Source organism: Vanacampus margaritifer, chromosome 7 (assembly GCF_051991255.1).
Source record: "Vanacampus margaritifer isolate UIUO_Vmar chromosome 7, RoL_Vmar_1.0, whole genome shotgun sequence".
Lineage (NCBI taxonomy): Eukaryota > Metazoa > Chordata > Actinopteri > Syngnathiformes > Syngnathidae > Vanacampus > Vanacampus margaritifer.
The window spans coordinates 1,594,397-1,616,221 of NC_135438.1; the positions used below are offsets into that span (position 1 = coordinate 1,594,397).

At 44.6% G+C, this 21,825-nt stretch overlaps 1 protein-coding gene across 2 annotated transcripts in view; it reads left to right on the forward strand.

The window, feature by feature from the left end:
- The window catches only part of grin2ab (glutamate receptor, ionotropic, N-methyl D-aspartate 2A, b), a 128,807-nt gene extending 120,818 nt beyond the window's left edge, over nt 1-7,989 (forward strand). For both annotated transcript variants that reach the window (XM_077570396.1, XM_077570395.1), the window contains 3 exons: nt 470-653; nt 1,314-2,130; nt 3,337-7,989. In XM_077570396.1, the coding sequence (XP_077426522.1) occupies nt 470-653; nt 1,314-2,130; nt 3,337-4,276 (1,941 nt within the window). In that variant the 3' untranslated portion in view covers nt 4,277-7,989. The remainder of the gene's footprint in view (nt 1-469; nt 654-1,313; nt 2,131-3,336) is intronic.
- The last annotated feature ends 13,836 nt before the right edge of the window (nt 7,990-21,825 follow it).

Here is a 21,825-nt window from a genome sequence, read left to right on the forward strand (position 1 = left end):
GATTTCAAAGTAGGGTATATACCACTTTTTTCTCCTTTTTTTCCTAAAGAAATGGATAAGTTGAATGACCACGCCTAGAATGTAATGTTCATTAAATGTCGTGTTTGTGCGTGCGCGCGTGCGTGTGCGTGCGTGTGTAGCAGAGAGCTTTTATTCCAGACGAGCAGCACTTCACACATCAAGTGTTTTACAAAGAGCGGGGCATGTGTGTGCGTGTGTGCGTGTGTGCGTGCGTGTCTGTGTGGAGGTTAAGTGTCTGGAGGAGGAACATCTCCTTGCACTCAAAGGCGTCGCGCGTTGACATCATCGCCTCAATTAAGCCCTGAGAGAGTCCCAAAAAGTCTGTCTTCCCCCGGCGGGTCTGTTTTCTTGACTCGGTCTCCTTTTGACTCTCTCTCTCTCTCTCTCTCTCTCTCTCTCTCTCTCTCTCTCTCTCTCTCTCTCTCGCTCTCTCCTTGCGTCCTCCAAGGGCATCTGGAGCTGCATCCACGGCGTTCACATCGACATGAAGAAGAAGACGCCCGAGCTGGGCTTCAGCCCGCAGGCCAACATGCTGCACCTGCTCAAGTCGGCCAAGTCCATGGCCATGTCGTCGCCCAAACGCAACACGGTGCTGCTGCAGCCCAGCATCCTCGACGTCATGACGGGAAAAGGTGCAGGGGGGGCTTGCGCAATAGAGGGGCCAAAGTTGGGCTCAGGGTCCAAAATGAGTTTTCAAGACTAGATTCGGGTTTCAGGCCTGTTTTGCTGGGTTCAAATTAGAGTTTCTAGATAGGGTTTCAACTGTTAAAGGGTTTTAAAGAAGGTTTAAGAATATATATATATATATATATATATATATATGTGTGTGTATATGTATATATATGTATATATATAAAAAAAAAAAAAACATTTATTAAAATTTTTTTAATTGATTTGTTTGTTTGTTTTTTTTTAAAAAAAAAAGGAGAGCAATGATGATGTCAAATTGAATGACCAATACTGAGCTCTCCTTAAAAAAAAAAAAAGAAGGTTTAAGAATTCAGAGGAGTTTCATCCTCGGTTTCAAATTGAGACTTCAAGCCTGAATTAGGGTTTTAAGCCTGCATTGGGGTTTAACATGAGTTTTAAGACTGAGTTACAATTTCTGGAAGGGTTTTAAGGCTTGAATATGGTTTCAAAGTAGGGATTCAAGCCTGTGTGAGGATTTCAAATTTGAGTTTCAAACCTATTTCAAGGTTTCAAATTGAGATTTCAATCCTGCGTTAGGATTTAAAAAAAGGGTTAGGCGTGGGCACACGTACGCACACTCACCACCTCTCCTCGTCTCCTAGGTAACTCGCTGCACAGCCTCGCTCCGAAGGGTCCCGGTCTCTATAGCAACGCCAGCGGTCCGCAAGCCTTCCTGTCTCTGTCCGGGCGCCACAAGAACCTCCTGAACAACGCGGCACCCTTCCCGGCCCCGCAAAAGGCGCCCGCCCACCAGGCCAGCCCCACCAACAAGCCGCAGCTCTCCGTCACCAATGACAACGGCAAGACCCGCCCCGGCCCCCCAGGAGGCCCCGGAGGACCGCCATCCAAACCCCGTGCCCTTTGGAAGAAAAGTGTGGAGACCCTGAAGACGCAGCCTGCAGGGGCGGCGCCGGGCGGCAGCCCGAGTCCCACCGCAACCGCAGTCGTGCCCCCGGCCATGAAGAGCCAACGCTATCTCCCCGAAGAGCCGCCACCCCCGCCCCACTCGGACATCTCGGAGTGCTCCAGCCGCCCCGCGTCACACAAAGACTCGGACTCCATGGCGGCCAGGGGCGGGTTCAAGTCCGTTAACCAGTTGAGAAAGCGGGGCGGCGGCGGAGGGGGCGGCGGCGGAGGGGGCGGCGGCGGAGGGGGCGGCGGCGGCGGGTCCAAGATCTACTCCATCGACTCGGACCAGGCCAGCCTGCAGTCGGTGCCGCCGTACCAGCGCGACAGCCAAGGGGGCAGCGACGAGCAGCCGTACCCGCCCGACCTGTTCCCCCCCGACAGCACGTACCCGCACAAGGGCAACGCGCCGATCCTGCAGTTGAGCGCCACCTTGCTGCACCACAGCCACAGCGCCGAGGCCGACCTGCACTCCATGAAGGACAAGAAGTACAGCACGTACACGCACAGCAGGTGCAAATAACTCAAAATGGAAATCAAAATCGCTTTGATTCTTTGTTCACAAATCAACGGTTGAAATTTTCATATTAAAGCTCTAACCTCTCGGTGACCGTGTTATGTAAAGCCAGCTCTTCCAACTCGAACTTTCTTTCTGGACTAAGACTTTCTTGCGGGATGAGCACCTTCTCTTGAGACTGTACCTTTTACTGGACTGAGACCTTCTCTGGGAACTCGTACCTTCTCTTCAGATAAGAACCTGCTCTCGGTTCTAGTACGTCCGTCCTAGCATTAGGTCCTTTTCTCTTTGTTTCAGTGTTGACTTATATCCTAAACATATCAGATTTAAAATGATAAACTGGTAGGATACTTTTTCACCTGACTACAACTTAACCCCAACCATCTGTGGGTTAGTACCTTTTTTCAAAATTCAAACCTTCTGTCTCGGACTAGAACTTTGCCTTAGTAATAGTACTAGTAGTTACTACAGAACATCTTTACCAGATAAAAATGCACAAAACTCCTTTCGCTGTTCATATTCGACAAGGAAACGGTGAGTGATTCTGCGAGAACATAATGAATTGCCTCTGTTAGGTTTGTTTGTCCCCCCCAAGTTTTGTCCTGCCTAAACAACGGCCGATTGGTCCGATCGGAAAAAGATCGTCTGTAAACGTATCAGCGGGAGCGGTACAAGATGTATTCTCCAGAGTTTGTGAACTCACAAATACCGCGAGAATTCATCTTGCTGTGCCATCCCAAGACTAGAATCGTCTCTCAGAACTCGACTTCCCCTTCACGAGACCTTCACTTGGGAACAGAAGCATCTCAGTGATTTGCAAACTATATTTCTAAACATTTCTAATCCTCGTATTAAAAGTTAAAAACTCAAACCTTCCATTTGGACTTCAACTGTGCCTCTGGACAAAAACCTTAACTAAGATACTAGGACCTTCTTACGGGAAGTGAACCTTCTCCACGCCACAAAACTATCTCTGGACTAAGGACTCGTACCTTCTCTCAGGCCTTCTATCCTCTCTTGCGGCAAAAACATTCTCTTGAAATAAGTAGCTTTTCCTGTGACTTTTCCTGGACTACAACTTTCTCTGGTGACTCGTACCTTCTGTCAAGACTGTGACGATCCACTCAATGAGGCCTCTCGATAGAAATGTCGACGGTGTTCACGCTTCCTGTTCTGAATGAATGTATTTCTTCTCCCGCCAGTGCAAAGGACAAGTCCAGCAGCTCCTTCGAGGCCCCCGGTTCGTCCATTGGCTCCCAGGGCGTGCGTCCGGGCCACTGCCGCTCCTGCCTGACCAAGCTGAGTGGCTACTCGGGTCTGTACACGGTGCGCCCCCCGCAGGCCCGCTGCGACGCCTGCGCCCACCTGGGCAACCTGTACGACATCAGCGAGGACCACCTGAACTACTCGCACGCCGCCGACATGTTTGCCCACTTCCTGCCCCAGAGCCAGCTGGGGATGGTGGGCGAGGGCGACGACCTGGTCAGCCACTTTGAACCGGCGCCCTGCTCGCCGTCCGCCCTGACCGCCGCCTCCTCGCCTGTGGCGCAGCATTTGCAGCTGAGTCGCCAGCACTCATACGAGAACGTGCTTCCGGATGGCGTCAACCACCTGCGGGGCCTCAGCCTGCCCGATCGGGACCGAGAGATGACCCTGGATGAGGGCGCCTACGCCAACGTGCTCACCATGCGCTCTGACCGCCCCTTCAGCGGCCGCAGTCCGCCCTCGCCATCGCCCTCCCACCACCACAGCTTGGACGCCCCCCTGCCCCTGCCCCGCCGTTCCAAGAGCCTCTTCCCCGACCGGCCCTCGCACAACCCCTTCCTCCAATCGGCCCCCGGCACGGCGCAACGGGAGTCCTCCGCCCACGCTCATACCGTCGCCCAGACCGCCACCCGACCACTCTACAAGCAGCGCCTGCCGCTCTCGCTCACCCTGGGCAACCACGGAGGCCACCACAGCAATCACCACGTGGACCCGCAGGTCTTCTACCCCCAGCAGGAGACTCCCGTGGTGGCCTACATGGTGCCGCCCGCCGCCGGCCAGCCCATGAGCTATGTGACGGCGCCGCGAGCGTCCAGTGCCGGCGGCAACCGGCCCCGCCTGTACCGACGCATGCCCAGCATCGAGTCTGACGTGTGAGACTCGCCACTTCCTGTCACTCGCTCGCACACACGGAATTCCGGAACACCCCCATGCCCCGCCCCTTCCCGGGACCAAGGGGAGACACCCACCTCCCCGGCCCTCCCTTTTTTGGGTCTTGTTATACAGCAATCGAACCTACAGACGGACTCCAAAGTGGCTGTGTGTTCCGGGATCCCGATGGCCCCCCTCCACACACACACACACACACACACACACACACACACACACACACACACACTGCAGTCACACACACGGAGAAAGACTGTTTGCTAATGTTGATGTCAGCCAATCGAACATTCCGAACAAAATCAATAATTTTGCGGGGAGGTGAAAAAAAAAATGCTCTCAGGATGAGGCTTGGTCTGAGGGGACCCAAGATGGACGCACACACACCAACATATTATATATAGCATTTAGCATCCTAGCTTCCTTCCTCTCTTAGCTCCTTAGCCTTCAGGTCACACACTTGCATGCTTCCTCAACGGCCCTGCGCGACACTCACACACACGTACTGTATGCAGGGTCATATATGCGCACACACGCGCGTGCACACACACAGTCTGTGTGTGCGCGCGTGTGTGTGTGTGTGTGTGTGCGTGTGTTTATGTGCGTGTTGATGCAGTGAGCTAGCCTAGCCTTTGTGCACTTTGTACATTTTCTAACCTGCCACCAAACACGAACCAAAAACACTTTTTGATACTCACACAATTGGCTGGATTTGATGTTTTCTCTCTTTTCTTTTCTTTCTTTTGTGTTCTTTTTTTCGGCGAGTGTTAGCTAACGAATCCACGATCATATTCCTTTTTAGCGGTTTCATTTTTTACACGTACGTGCGAGTGTGCGTAGGCCTGACAGCGCTATAGATTAGCCGCGCTTTCAAAAGTCGCAACTTTTGCCAAATCTTGTTTTCGTTCGACGGAAGGTCCCGGAAGATGAAGGCACACATGCGACACATTCTGGATTCTGGAACAAAAAAAACAACAACACTGTGTCGGAAACCAGGATCTTGTGGGAGGTTTACACACACACACACACACACACACACACACACACACGCTGTGTCCCAATTGAGGGTCTCAGGCAGGTCCGGCCTACATTTTTTACTGAAGTCAAGTTAAAAAAAAAATTAAAGTAGAAGAAAAATAATAAAAGGTGTACTTTCGGTCACCTCCCTTCAAGTACGTCCTTCAGAGGTTGCATCTGAATTCGGCGAGCCCTTGTGTTGTGTTCTCGTGTCACGGACCTTCAAATGTCTAAGGATGTATTTGAAGAGGCCTTTAATTCGGGTCCAGTCTTCAAATGCAGCCTTCTTCCAGCTACACTGTTGCAATGTTATGCTTCTTAAAATGTGGCGTACTGAGGATGTGTTCGCAGGAGCCCAAGATTCGGGACAACATTTATACAACAGCATCCTCTAAATGTGTCCTTCAAAGGCTGCGCATGTCATTATGTTGTCGTGCGCCTTCACATGCAGCCTCCGTGCGGATGTCTTGGAGAAGCCTTCGCGTTTTGCTGCAAAGCAAACTGATGCTCAAATGCAGCATTCTTCCAATTAGACAATGTTTGCGTGGTGTGACAACATCACAGGCCTTCAAATGCGGCTTTTGAGGGATTCATACGGTATTAATTGTGATTTGGATCAACTCTTTGTGAGACGTTATGGCATCAACCTTCAAATGCAACCTTCGGAGGCTGTTTTTGAAGGAATCTTAGATTAAGGGCAACCTTTAATTGCCAAAATAAGGTCATCAACCTTCAATTGTAACCTCCGGAGGATGTTTTTGAAGGAATCTTATTTTAAGGGCAACCCTTAATTGCCAAAATAACATCATCAACCTTCAATTGTAACCTCCCTCCGGAGGATGTTTTTGAAGGAATCTTGTTTTAAGAGCAACCCTTAATTGCCAAAATAACGTCATCGACCTTCAATTGTAACCTGCGGAGGATGTTTTTGAAGGAATCTTGTTTTAAGAGCAACCCTTAATTGCCAAAATAACGTCATCAACCTTCAATTGTAACCTCCGGAGGATGTTTTTGAAGGAATCTTGTTTTAAGAGCAACCCTTAATTGCCAAAATAATGTCATCAACCTTCAATTGTAACCTTCGGAGGCTGTTTTTGAAGGAATCTTAGATTAAGGGCAACCTTTAAATGCCAAAATAATGTCATCGACCTTCAATTGTAACCTGCGGAGGATGTTTTTGAAGGAATCTTGTTTTAAGAGCAACCCTTAATTGCCAAAATAACGTCATCAACCTTCAATTGTAACCTCCGGAGGATGTTTTTGAAGGAATCTTGTTTTAAGAGCAACCCTTAATTGCCAAAATAATGTCATCAACCTTCAATTGTAACCTTCGGAGGCTGTTTTTGAAGGAATCTTAGATTAAGGGCAACCTTTAAATGCCAAAATAATGTCATCGACCTTCAATTGTAACCTGCGGAGGATGTTTTTGAAGGAATCTTGTTTTAAGAGCAACCCTTCATTGCCAAAATAACGTCATCAACCTTCCAATGCAGCCTTCTTCCAATTCGGACCACCTTCTCATGGCGTCATCTGCCTTCAACTGCATCCCCCAAAAGAGGTTGCCCTCAATCGGGACCCGGCCGGAGCGGCTGACAATTTACCCTTGCAACTTGAATGAGGACTTTTTGAGGGCGCGAACCAGGATTTCGATGTCAAAAGCGGATCGATGTTGCCCCTCTTTCGAGCTGTCCTTCTCGCACGCACACACGCACACACCTTGTTGTGTAGGATCTCATGTCGTGGCTGCACACGCCCAAAATAGCCTCGCGTGAGTGACATGCACAATATCAGGTTGCAATATGATGACGTTTATGTACAGACATTTTTGGGTTGTTTTCTTTGGGTTTGCTTGGATCGGGACGGCGCCGATGCTTCATTTCAATTGACAATTTTCGCTTGTTATGACGATAAACGGGCATGTTTTTGATTCTCCTGTGAGCGTTTTTTTTATTTTTTTTTATGATTTATTTTAATTTTATTTCTTTGATTTGGATTCCTGCTGCGATGTCAGTGGTAGTCGGGCGCAAGGGAATCAATGAGGAGCGCGCGGTTCCGAGCCCGCCCACCTGCTTCTCTTTCACTACCAGTTTGTGCTGTTTCACCTCCTGTGTGTGCGCGTGTGCGTGTGTACGTGCGTGTGTACGTGCGTGTGTGTGTGTTTTACACCAAGCAAGCATTTATATAAGACAACGGATGAAGTTTGTGTGTGTGCGTACTTTCCTGTTCTGTTCTTCCCTTCATCCCACTCGTAACATTTGACCCACTCATATAACACAACACACACGCACACACACACACCACTTTGTGTGCGTGTGTGTTGTACCATCACTGGAGATTTTTACACTTTTTTTTTTATTATTATTTCAAGTTCAACTTGCATGACTGTGCTCGTGTTTCTGGTGGTTTTCATTTTTTCTAAAAAATTATTATTGCATTTATTTTTTGACCAGGGCGCGTGCACACACGCCAACACACCCAAACACGCACGCACACATTCTATGCTGGTGTTGTGTGTGCGCGTGTGTGTGTGTGTGTGTGTGTGGTCATCAATGATGCGCGCGTGTGTGCTGTTGTTCTCACTTGTGTATAAGTTCAGGGGTTTCTAAGCTACTGGTTGTGTTGTACATAAGACTTGTCACTCAGTACCTCTGTACAATGTGTAAATAAGTAAAGGTTACATTTTTCTATGTCTTGGTGTCTTTCATTGGACGTTTGCGCCATGGCGGGAATGCGAGACCATGTCGCTGAAACCAACTCAAACGCTTCACATTCATTTGTATGTTTTTCTTTGCTTTCCCCAGAGACGAAACGTGCGAAGGGACGGACGATCCTGGGGCTGGAAGGAAAACGATCGGAAAACCCTGCAGAGAAACATGCTAACAATCGGAAAGCAAGCTAAAGAAAGAAAACTTTTAGGAACGTCGGGAAAGAAAGTTTATTGGCCGTCTTGGGAACTAAACGAGGAAGTGTGGCTGGAAGCAACACTTAGGAAAACAAGTACACACACACACACATTTTGGGAACATCCAGTATGACTCCGAGCAATATTTTTGTTTAATCTGCATTAACACTTTTCTATGCACTCGCCTTTCGGAGCGCACGCACACACACGTTCGATTTCCATGTGTGTGCGTGTGTCTGGTAGGAAAAAATACTTTTATTTTTGCCATTTTTTTCTCCCTCAGGAGATGGACACTCTAATCTGGGCTGAAGTGGGACACGCACACTCACACGCAAATGTGCGCGTGTGTGCGTGTGTCAAATATCTGTGTGTATCATATAGTTGAGTGTTTGTGTTGAAACTGTGTGTCTATGCAAAAGTGTTACATTTCAGTGTGGAGTTTTGTGTGTCAAGTGTGTGTTAAATGTGTGCCTATCTAATGTTTGTGTGCGCGTGTATCCATGTATACGCATCAAATGTGTGTGTGCGGCGTGGATGCGCGTGCACGCTTGTCTTCGTCCGTTTACAGTACGCGTGTGTCAGAGGAGGCGGAATGCGTGTCGACGTCGTCCATCTGCTGCAATCGCACGAGACAAGGTAACACACACACACACACACACGTGATGAGGATCATTGACTTCCTGGATGATGATGATGATGATGATGATGATGATGATGATGATGATGGCCGGCGAGGGCGACTTTGGACTTTGACAGCGCAGCTGCAGGCCGTTGGCTCTTCCCGACATTGAAAACATGCTCATTAAGAAGCAGCCAGCCTACACACTTACCACACACACACACACATACTTAACACACACACGAATGTGTGTGTGTGTGTGTTAAGTGTGTGTTGCCATGGAGGGAGGTAGCGCAGCGTGTCAGCCTACACGCTAAACAAAGCCATGAAAATTTATAAGCACCCGCCAACGCCTACACGTACACACACTAAAAATACGGTGCGCGCACACACACACACACACACACACAGAAAGACCAGAGAGGTGGAGCAAAATGAACAAGAGGAATAAAAGTTAAACTTGGAACATCTATTTCTACAGTGCAACTATATTCAGCCTCCAGCACTCTGTGTGTGTGTGTGTGTGTATGCGTGTGCGTGTGCGTGTGTGTGTGTTTGTGCGTGTGTGTGTGCGTGTGTGAATTGATAGCCGTTGTCCATGTTTGTATTGCGCGACTCTCGTGGCACTTCAAAAGGCCAAATCCAATCAATACGCACTCACCGGACACATTATTAGGTACGCAATCCAATCGGAACGCGACGCTTTTCTGTCTGTGTCGTGTTTTTGCAACACGACGTTTATGATTTGTCCGCAACGCATCCCGTCTGCTCGCTCTCTTTTCTTCTCTTTGACCCCCCCCCGCTCACAAATTGATGAATTGCTCCCGTTTGACTCGCCGTGGTGGAACGCGCCACCGGCGGATCGACCCGCAGGTGTGAAAATCTGGATGAAAAATGAGTCGTCAGTGTGTAAACAAACCCGCAAAAAAAAGATGGCAGCGCGCACCGCTTTGATTTTACATACTTCCTCAACGTCAACTTCGCATCCCAGTAAAACAGCGCCACCAAAATGGCCGACTTCCTGTAGATGATTGACACATTTTTGTAAACCCTGTCTTGATGGTGATGCGTGCCGGATTTTGTGGCAATTTAGCAAAGTGATGCATTTCATTTTTATTGAGGTTGTCTAATTGTCATATTGGCAGCAAAACGTGCCAAACTCAATCCAGTCAAAATGGCGGATTACTGTTAACCTACTGGTGCCGGATGCAATTTTTTTTTTTAAATTCAGGTAATCTGCTTTTCATATTAGCAGCGAAATGTATCAAAAATCCATACAAACTTAAACTTGCTCTTATTTCTCAGTGTGATGTCATGATGACCATTTGTGCCGGATTTTGTGTCGATTTGACACACTGGTGCAGGATGCAAATATTTTACAAGAGTGGCCTGGTTTTCATGTTGTCAAAACGTGGAAAAATCCACGAAAAACTCAACCTTCCATGATTGATTTTGTGACATCCTGTCATGACGGACATGAATTTTGAATTGCGTGTTGGATTTAACTGGTGCCGGATTTACGTATTTGTGTGAGTTCTCCATTTTTCATATTGGCTGAGAAATGGGGCAAAACCCCCAAAATTTTACAGTGTAAGTACTGGTGTCTGCGCATCCTGTCATGATGAACATGCATGCCGGATTTTGTCAATCCATCCTGGAAATGGCCAAGGTTCATGAAAAAAGTCGCCTTCCAACCCAAATTTCACAGCAAATTTTCTGTTATGTTTTCCATGTGTCCTGTTGACGCACATCGAATTTTATATCAATGGGACAAAATTGTGCCAGATGCGAATATTTGTATGCGTAGCGGTTATCTACTTTTCACCACTAAACCATTCAACCAAAATGGCCACCGACTGGTGCAGGATGCAAATATTTTTACTCAGGATATCCGATTTGCAAATTGACATAAAAATGTAACAAAATCCCCGAAAAGTGGACATTTTACGCGTCTTGTCGTGATGAACATCCGGGTCAATCGGACCAACTGGTGCAGGATGCAAATATTTTCACTCTGGTTATCAGCTGGGAAAGCAACGAGAAAGCTTTTCCTATCGATGTTGAGCGTCTCAGCAGGATGACGTTTGATGGATGCTGGAGGCCGAGGGCCAACACCCCCCCCCCCCCCCAACCGTCTGCCGCCCACAAGTGTGGTAAATCTGCACGATGATATCAAGCCTGATGGATTGGTCGCCGCTGCTGCTCGCCTTGGAATGCGAACGATCGGTGTGTGCAGGTCGACACAGACGCACGACCGTACGCACTTTGGCGTGTTTTTCAAGGCCCGCAACTGCATGGAAGAGTCCGTAAAAGTAATCTCAGACACGCACACTTTTTGTTATGGACAATAAAATTGTCTTTGATGTTAACAAAACCATGCACTCTAAATTACCTTTGATGTTATAAAGTTGTGTCGAAGGTTTGCAAAAAAAAACGTGTTTGTTGAACACTAAATTGCCTTTGATGTTGACCAAACATGTGCCATAAGGTTACAAAATACGCAAGATTGTCTTTGATGTTTATGCAATCCTAATTTAGGTTTGGCAAAATCTTTAGGTTGTCTTTGATGTTCACAAAAAAACAACAACGTTATGTTAGGTTGACATGAACATGAAACTGATGGCTGTTATGAAGTGATTTTGAGCTTCGCGTGCGTGTGTGCGTGCGTGTGTGTGTGCGTATGTGTGTGTGTCACGAGGTTATTTGCTGAGTCGGACGTGTGTTTGCCTTGGAGAAGAAGAAAAAAGCATCCGTCAAGGCGACTTCTTCTGGGCCTTGTAATCACCGCTAGTGTCGTTCTGGCATGAACGGAAGGCGGCGTAAATCTCCTCGGGAGCTTCCCGGGACTTCCGCTGGCTCACTCGGAGGCCGTCGATCAGCCGGCGGATCAAAACGTCGGCCGTGATGGACCAATTGCAGCGCGGACGTGAAAAACAGCCTGTCGCTACATTTGAGTGGGACGTACTCTTCAAGTCGACAAACTGACTTTGATGTTTATGGGGGGGGGGAAAACTGGCGGGTTCTTGAAGACTCCCAATTGTTTTTCCTCTTGTGCTGAGGCGACTGCAAGAGGAAATTATCTTTGATGTTTTTGAAAACGCATACATTAGGACGAAGCTGTTTAGTTTTATTGATACTCGAAATTGTCTTTGATGTTTATGAATCTGCCTGTTAGGCAAATCGACAACTAATTTGTCTTTCTTTCCAAAATACCTTCAGTTCGTTGAAGACTCAAGATTGTCTTTGGGGTTCAAGAATGTTGAAGCAAATGTCTTCAGTTTGTTGGAGTAGCTAATCGAATTTATCCAAGAATCTCCCGACTTCTTAACAGCGGCGCTAATCCGCCGCGTCCGCCTGTTTTTCCCGTTCAGCGCAACAAGCAACGTGACAACATTTCCGTAAACAATGCTGTCGTCACCACGTACGTGTACAGTTCGAACATCGTAGTAAAATCGGAAATCAGGGACTTCGCGTCCAACACAATGACTTCAAATTTTACCAAAAACCTGTTCACCTGATCTCATCTCCAATGTAGTAATTTTGCAAGACGAATACCAGCTGCAGCGGCTCAAAGACAGACAGAATTCCTCAAACGTGGATAAATGTCCACTCACCGTAATTAATTAGGCGCCTGGAATTGTATCCGTCCGTGAACGCCACAGCCCGCAACGTCGCTCGTCGGGGTCACCATTTGAAGGAATTACCATTAATTGTAATCGTTTGCATGTTCAAATAATTGCAAGATGAGATTCTGGTGGAGAGGGTTGTTGGAATTTATTTCTATATTAATATAAACTCAAGTTAATAATCTGACTCCAATTTGTGACCTTACCAAACTATCACCCATCCAACAATAGCATGCTCGTTCTGCAATAGAAAGGTATTAGGAAGCCGGCATTTTCACACACGAGTGGATTTATTCCTAACACTCAAATCTAATACAAAACAGCTGGGGTCCCGGGTCCCTATCAATACAATTCTATACGTCTCTGTCTCAAGCAGCCGACGTAGTCTCATCCGAGTTGCCCCAGTGAATAGTTATACTACACAGTATTTAAATGACACAGAAACAAAGGCATCCTGACATTATTCTATTGGCTATGTGTTTTCTGCAGTTTAACTTTAGCTTGCTTTTCATTGGCCGATCTTCATCCGCAGCGTCACTGGGTGGCTTCTCCTGTTTTGTACTTTTCCGCCCCGGTGTAAAACAAATGTGGTTTACAACATACTCTGAGCTTATCGCGGCTCTGCATCTCCCCTTGCAATTAGCATCCTTTGTTCTGCAACATTCCATTCCTGCAACCCCCACTTGCACAAACTCTTAGATTCCTTTAGGGTCCTTGCAAGCAGTGTCATCCAATGTGTGTGTCTTCTTTTGCCCACACAGCCTCTTTATTTCAAAACATGAGGAAACGCCTCTGTCATCCCGTGACGCACAGAATGAGTTTGCATTTTGCCAGTAAACTAGATCGTCCTTGAACTTTTGACAACCGGATTTCTAATGAACAGCAACTAGACTTCTTAGATAAACATAGAAACATTGTAACTTTCTCATTTCTGGGAAAACAGTACAAAAGATAGCAAGAATGTCAAAAAGCATTACTCACACAGGTTATATCAGGTCAACATAATTACACCTTCATCAACACATCTATAATGAAATGTAAAACAGGTAAAAAGTAAAATAAACCAATAAAAATGTTAATAATGTCAACATAGCTAATTGTCTTTGACGCTGACAATTGTTAGCTTCATTGAAGACTAAATTGGCTTTGATGAGTAAAACGGTTACGTTAAAATCATTGAAGGTTCAAAGTTGTCTTTTATATTTATCAACACGTACGTTACGTTCATAAATACCCCAAAGTGTCTTTGATGTTCAATAAAAGATGTATTTAGATTTGTTGAATACTTTACTTTACTTGCCATAATTCGCAAAAAAAAGCTTTTACGCTTAGAAGGGGTCGATTTTGAAGCGTATCAAAAAAATGAAAATGCAAATTTTGCCGGTGGGAACAGATTACGCGAAGAACCGCTGGCAACGCCGTCGCACCTTTCGACTGGATATGACGTCACACGTACGTTTGTCGTCCCAAAGCAATGTCGGACGGTAAAGTAAGGTACGTTTGGGGAAACAACAAAACAGAAATCTTTTCTTTAAAGAAGCGATTATTAATGCAATTTTGGATGTGAAACCGCAACGAAACGCTACGTTCGTCAACAATTACAAAAGCAAACTCATACGACGTCATCGCACGGCGCCGTCGCTTCCTGGGCTTCTTTTTCTTCTTTGAAATGACTGCTGGATCACATCTCGAATGGTGTACAGCGCCACCTACAGCAGCGGAGTCCCCTCTCAATGTTCGCCAAAAAAGAACAGGTGGAATTTTCACAAAATTGGATGCAAACCTGACTTATGATGCAAGAATGTTGAGTTTGATGTAAACACGAAACTGTCTTTGATGTTTCTGAACATGTGTAATAGGATCATTCAAGACTTTTGAAGGGTCTTGCGAATTTTATTTTTTATTTTTTATATTTTGTAGCCGTGAGAAGCGCTTTTACACTCCAGGTTCTAATAATACTTTTGACCATCCAGTGTCTCTCATTTAATGTAGTTTGTCACATAGCAGGCCTTCGCTTTCAGTGTTTTCAGCGCGCAGGTTTAATAGTTAATGCGCTGGTTATTTGCACGTGGGGGATCATGTCGCCGCTGTTTGTCGTTACACGGCGGCAGGTCGCAAAGTGCGTCGGGATCTTTGGGAAGAAAAAAAAAATAAATAAAAAAAAAAAAAGGCCAGCTTGTCAGGAATCCATTTGTGCGGCATTTCGGCCCTCCTGAGACTTTGCGGCAGACGAAACTGCTCATTGGATGCGACAAGTCGTCCCGCCGAGCGGCCGAATGACGCCTGACAGCCTCGCACACCTCATCAACTATTTAAGCAAAAGACGCCTTTCGTGTGTGTGTGTATGTGTGTGTGCGCTAAACAGATGAGTGTGAGTGGCAGCCATTGCTGTGGGCATTACTGTGCAACGCATGGCGGGTCGGGACATTTGAGAGGCTTAAGCTGTTTGAAGACACCAAATCGTCTTTGATGTTGACCAAAATGCATCGTTAGGTTCATCGAGGAAGCTAAATACGATGTTTACAAAAACCAACATTACACATGTTGAAAACTAAATTGATGAAAACGCGTACGTTAGATACCTTGAACATGTTCCAAAACATACCTTGGCTTGTCTTTGATGTTTATGAAAACCTACCTTAGGTTCACTGACGATGCTAAATTGTCTTTGACGTTTACAAGATTGTTTTCGTTCCATTCATGGAAGGCACTAAATTGTCTCTTACGACAATACGTTAGCTTTATTGAGGATAAAAAATTGACTTTAATGTGTATGGAAACGCTTAGGATTGCAAAACACGTACATTCGGCTCGTCAAAGACACTAAATTGCATGAAAGCTTAGGTTTGCTGAAGGCGCTTATTTGTCTTTGATATTTACGTACGTCAGCTTAATTGGTTCCGCAAAATAGTTTTTGATGTTCTGCGCACGTTCCGTTGATTGAGGTTGTCTTTGATATTAACAAAAACACAAACGTTGGCTTCATTGATGATGTAAAACTGTATTTGAAATGTGAAAAAAAAATATTTGTGTTTACGTCGCATGTTTGTGGAATTGAACATGAAATGGTCTTTGATCTTAACAAGGCGTTATCGTACGTCATTTTCACTGAATACGTTAAATTGTCTTCGAAGCAAAAAAAAAAAATCATACATTCGGTACATTGATATGCAAAGTTGTCGTTGATGGGAGACGTTCAATTGTCTTTGATTGTTGTGATTTGTGTATATCATAATTAGGTTTGTAGTTTTGGCTTTGTGTCCTGTCTTGCTCGTTAAGGTTTTGTTCGCACCTGTGCTCGTCCACCTTCCCTCGCGTCATCCAATCATCACCGCCAAGCCACCTGTGTCTTGCCCAGGTGGCTCTCGTTGCCTCGTCAGTTGGCTTGTATTTAGTTTCCTGGTTTCGGGCAGTCCTGGTTTGATCGTTGTCGCTGTCGACACTCTTGTGTTTTGTTCTTACTTTGATTTTTTTGGTCTTTTCAGAACTTTGTTGGTTGATTTAGAGCTTTACCCTTGTTAGTGTTTTTGTTAAATAAATGAAGTTCAAAATTCAGTATTACATGCATCGCTGCATTGATGTTTAAAAAAAACGTACAAAGTTGTTGAGTGCAATACACACACACACACACACACACACACACACACACACACACACACACGAACTGACCACTGATACCCGTTAACAGACATTGATAACACAAATACACACAGGGAAGCGCACACGGAAGTGGGTCGGACACAGTAAGCGGAGCTGACAGTGGCAACGCGCTTGTCACGCTCGCAAGGGAAATATTCGCTGATCACTCTGACAACGCACGCACGTTAGCACGCACGTTAGCATTTTGGCAGAAATGCTGCTTGTTGTTGTTGTTTGTCCGGCAGGAAACGGAGCAGATGAGTGGCAACGCCAACGGCCATGTTGTGCAAATATCTTTTCAAAATCAGATGAACTGTAGAGATTTCTCTTGATAGCAAAGTATGCTGCACATTCATCCAATTGCATATTTAACAAGTAGCGTAAAACCCGCGTCAACCTCCATTAAATAAAGCACCGCAGGCATATTTTTTTATACCATTTACAGACACTCATTTTTTAAGGTCTTTGAACATACTTTTAATAAATACATTGTATGACGTAATGTATATTTAAACATGATATACTGAGAGAGAGCAAGAGCAATTGATAAGACAAAAATATTGTGTAAGAATAATTTTTCCGGCCATTTAGAACAGCCGTCAATTATGAGCTGATTTGTTGGTCCGAATCATCTTTTTTTTTTAATTCTCTTGTTTTGTTTTTTTGAGTGTGTTTGTTTTAGAGCCAACTCCTGTTTTTCATTGGCGGTTTGACCCTTTTTTTTTTTGCAAGTTTTTCTATTTTTTTAATTATTACTAATGTATTTGTAATCTATGTGAGTTATATGCGTATTTTCAAATTCGCAGGTTGGTGGAGTTGAAAAAAAGACAAAGTAAATTTTGTAACAAGCACTGAATCAGTGCATGAAACTCTGGTGGCGAAAATGATCCAGTATTTCAAAAAAGAACAGTGACATATAAAAATAATTACACATCTCCAACCATGCTGCATGTTTAGTCTGTTTATGTGCTGTTCGAACTTCTCATTTTAACAACATTGTCAATGCTATGATTCCAAAACCGATGAATATACCTTTTTTTTTTTTTTGTATAACAACAGCCGTGTTAAATGCTGCGAGACTCTCAGCACCCAATTGACGCACCTAAAAATACAAATATTAAAAAGTCTTGTTCTCATGCACGTCGGTTAGCATTAGCACCAAAAATAATAACCAACTAGACTAACTAGCCCGTGAAAGCACTTGCAGAGACGTTCCCGAAGTTTGGGAACGATCCCGCCTGACAATCACAAGTGACAACCTCGACAAGCTACTGCACTTTTTGCTTGCATTATTTATCCGGCTTCCGCAAATAGCGTTGCATATTGGCTAAAACCCCAAAAATAAGCATTCATTTTTTAATGCTTTAGCCAATTCGCATCAGTGCAACATTAGAGGGCACAAAACGAACATGCGCTAACGTTAGCTTAGCTCGCGTTATCGTTTTTTGTCTGGCCTACTATTCACAAGTCACCTGCTCCTTTTTTGGAGTGGAGCAGCTCGTCTCCGTTATTTCAATTTGTTGTGTTCTTTCTGAAATACTCTAAATTGCCATAAGATGGCGCCAAAGGCCTGTCTTAATAAGGAAGTACAGCTAATTGAGGCACCGACCGATGAATCAGCTCTTTTTTTTTTCTTCTTTTGCTGATTTTTACTTGCGATATTTGCATGTCGGCTGCGGCGTGGTTTTGGCCGCATCGCCCCTCGGCGACATTTTGGAACGGCCTTTCTCTCCGTTAAGTGCAGGCCTCCGAAACATGAGATTATTTTAAGCAGCTGCTGTTCGCGGCCCAGGTGCTAATAGTGCAACGCTGCTTTTAGCACCCGGGGTGGAGGAGCTAATGTGGCTGTTTACACCTGCCATTAGCTGGCAAACAGCGTGTGGCTCGAGGCCCGTCGGGCGCAACTAATGCAAAAATCTCATTTCATTACGCGCGACGTCGTCGGCATTTTAATTTGTTTTGCCACATGTGCTACCATTTTTTTCCTTTTAATTATTATGAATCTTGGCGGCTAAATTCTTTGATGTATAAAAAAATCCCCCCGTGGTGCCGAGTGATAGTTGCTAGCGTTTTCATTCATTCAACATAGTATGGAAAAGTTACTGGTAAAAAAAATGTCCAATGTTTCCTAAACAGTGTCAAGAAACATGAAAAAATAATAGCACATGCAGTGGTGCCTTGTGATAGGAATTGAATTATTTGTGTGACCTTGTCAGATTATCTTTCCCCACTGAAATGACTTTAATTAATTATCTACTAGCCTCCATAAAAATCCCAACAATTTTATCACAAAAACCCAAACCATTTTTTTTCCTCTTGTTTTGTTTTGTTTTGCTTCAATTCAATGGACGTTACGGTGTTCCTTCGAGTGTGTATTTGCGTCTCGACCACCGGGGGCAGTATAACACAGACATACGTGAAGAGTGTACCGTAATATTATGCCATTGTTCTTTCCAGAAGATGAAGAATTTACAACTCAACACAAAATCAACGGTGCGAAATGACCGATATTCCAGGAAGTGTTTGGACCCGGGACATACGACATGCCTTAAAATAGAGATATTTTGCAGCGCTTCTTCATTTTCATGAATCGTGCCTCCTAAATTCTTTGATGTCTAAATCCCCGAGGATGCTAAAGTTCGACTTTTCACATGAGCTTGATTTTGCCTTTCACGGGAGACGACGCCGTCGTTCCGCAGCATCCCGATCTGGATGTCGGCCATTGAAACGAAGCGGCGGCCTGAACGTAAAGCTAGCGTGTTGATGAATTCTCTTTCAAATATGCTAATCGCAATTGCCTTTCATTAGCCTCGGCTGTGCAGCGTCCGTGCATTTGTTCGCACGTTCATTCTTGCCGACTTGCGCTTATTAATGCATGAAGCGCACGTGCTGATCATGCGCTCATCTTTAAGCATCGTCCTACTTTAGCGGGGGGAAAGATTTTGCAAAAATAAAATAAATGCGACTAGAATGTGGATTGAAGTCTATTTCAGAGGTAGACATGAGCAGTTATGCTTACCAGCATATGCTAAATATTGACACTATTGCTATGACAACAAAGATTTGATCAGAGCGGCAAAGCTTACAGCGACTTTATTACACAAATTCTAATTTATCAAAGGACAAAATGTGTCACATTAAGGTCAGGTTGCAAAGACTTTTCTCTTATGAATTCAGTTTTATGAATGCGTGAGTTCATTCGTATTACATGATTGTTATGATGCTTTTAGTGGAGCGTAATTGTTATTTTCCCCCAAAGTCCAACTTGTTCAAGACAAACAAAACATGCATCACATTAGGTCAGCAAAATGTTTTTCTCATTTTGAAGACTTTTGTCAGTTCTAAGAGAATTTCGCTGCCTTTATGCTATTGTTTTTCCAACAAAGGGCTTTATTGGAGCATTCTAGCATCTCCACTTCTGCACAGATTGCAAATTAACGACGAATCCCACATTAGGGACAGGTGAGCTATTACTTTTCTCAGTCCAAAGACTTATAAATTCCCTCTTATGAATGCTGAATTTAGTCAGATTGTTATTACAAGTAAGGCTTGTAACGGAGCGCAATAGCTTTGCCACTTTAGCGCAGATTACAATTGAACAAAGTGCAACAGGTTCGAGACATTAGGGACAAGTGTGCTATTACTTTGCTCAGTCCAAAGACTCATCGATTCGGTTTTATGAATGCTGAATTTGGTCAGATTGTTATTACAAGTAAGGCTTGTAACGGAGCGCAATAGCTTTGCCACTTTAGCGCAGATTACAATTGAACAAAGTGCAACAGGTTCGAGACATTAGGGACAAGTGTGCTATTACTTTCCTCAGTCCAAAGACTTATAAATTCCCTCTTATGAATGCTGAATTTAGTCCGATTGTTATTACAAGTAAGGCTTGTAACGGAGCGCAATAGCTTTGCCACTTTAGCGCAGATTACAATTGAACAAAGTGCAACAGGTTCGAGACATTAGGGACAAGTGTGCTATTACTTTCCTCAGTCCAAAGACTCATCGATTCGGTTTTATGAATGCTGAATTTAGTCACATTTGCGCTATTATTAAAGAACAACCTCATGTTAAGATCAGGTGCGCTATTACTTTTCACAGACCAAACATTTGCCAGTTTCCTTTTCTGAATACGACAAAGGTTTCATTTATTTGTTATGGCGACGAACGACTGTAATTGTGCATACTTGTGTCATAATTTCCGCCGGGATTCCAAATTGTGCGGCACAAACTGGTGCGCGATTACTTCCTCCTTCCAAATGTTCAGCAAATTCCACTTTGTGACCGCTGAGAGAGTTCGGCAGCGATTAAGCTACTGTTATTCCACAAGCCAAAATGATAAATGATGAAATGTTTCATTTAAGCGCGGTCCTACTTGAACATCGATCCTACCTTTATGTGCCGCGTGAGGCAAGAGGCTGCGAAATGAACGCATGAAGGTCCGGATGATGTGCGTGACGCCGCGTTGCGATCCCGGCTAATGTCCGCTCCGCTGTTCAAGCGTTACGCGGCAAAGCCCGCCAAGTCCCTTACAAGGTGGACCCGCGCACTTATTTTATGGCTCCAATGAAGCTGGAGGACAGCGCAAATGCCCGCTAAGTGCACCCTGATATCTCATATTTATTTTTATGATCGGGATTCTTCATGGCGCGGAACCACTTGAAGAAGTGTGTTGAATGAAAAGCGACTCGGCAGCACTGAAAGCATCCCGAGACCTTCTTGATGTGGCCGTAAAATTCATCACGCGTGTAACACATCACAGGAAAGGCCCCCCGAGGTTTTCTTAGGTTCCCATCACAAACTTTCGTCAACTTGACCTTCAATTTTCTGGTGGAAGAAAAAAAGTTTTGGAACCAATAATTCCTTCTGGAGAAAAATAATAGTACACCTGCCAAATATATTTTGTTATTTGCTGGGTTGAAACTCACAGAGAAATGTCAACACAATTCCACGCTGCTTATTTGTTTCTTGCATTGTTTCATATTTTTGTTGTGTCATAACAATAGCGCACGTGCTAATCATTTCAAATGTGTCATTTTGCTGCTGTTCTCTTCTTTACAAAGGACACAAAGTGGCTCGTTTGGGACCGTTGCGCTATTCTTTCTTTCTCAATCCAAACACTTTTCAATTCCGATTTGTGAATGCCGAGACCACACATTACACGATTGTTATTCCGCAACAAAACATTAGACAATGTCGATGAGGTTTAACAGCACGTGATAGCTATGCCACGTTAAGGACGGGTGTTCTTTTGTTCATCTCGGTCTGTTTCATCACTTGAATGCTGAGAGTTTAGTACCCTTTACACTATTGTTATTACGCAAAAAATGATGAATGATGAAAAGTTTAAGCAATGAATAATAGCATCGTCATTTCAACGCAGATTCCTACTCAATCAAGACAAACTATTTGTCCCATTAGGGACAGGTGTGTTATTGTTTTTGTCAATCCAAACACGAAATACGGGCTATAGTTACCACAAAATCAATACAGTTTATATTTATTATTGTCTTTTATCAACATTAGCTACAATAGTACGCCGAACGATCAGATTGGGCCTAAAAATGCCAAAATACCGCATTTGTGTTGGGGAACTATTGTTATTTCACGCTGCAAAACCATAAACTTAAAAAAGTTTCAAAAGTGCAAAATAGTACCGCCATTGGTCAGTGAAGTCCAACAGAATCAATTACAAAATGTGGGACTAATTCCAGAATAGGTCTGCTATTTCTTTCAC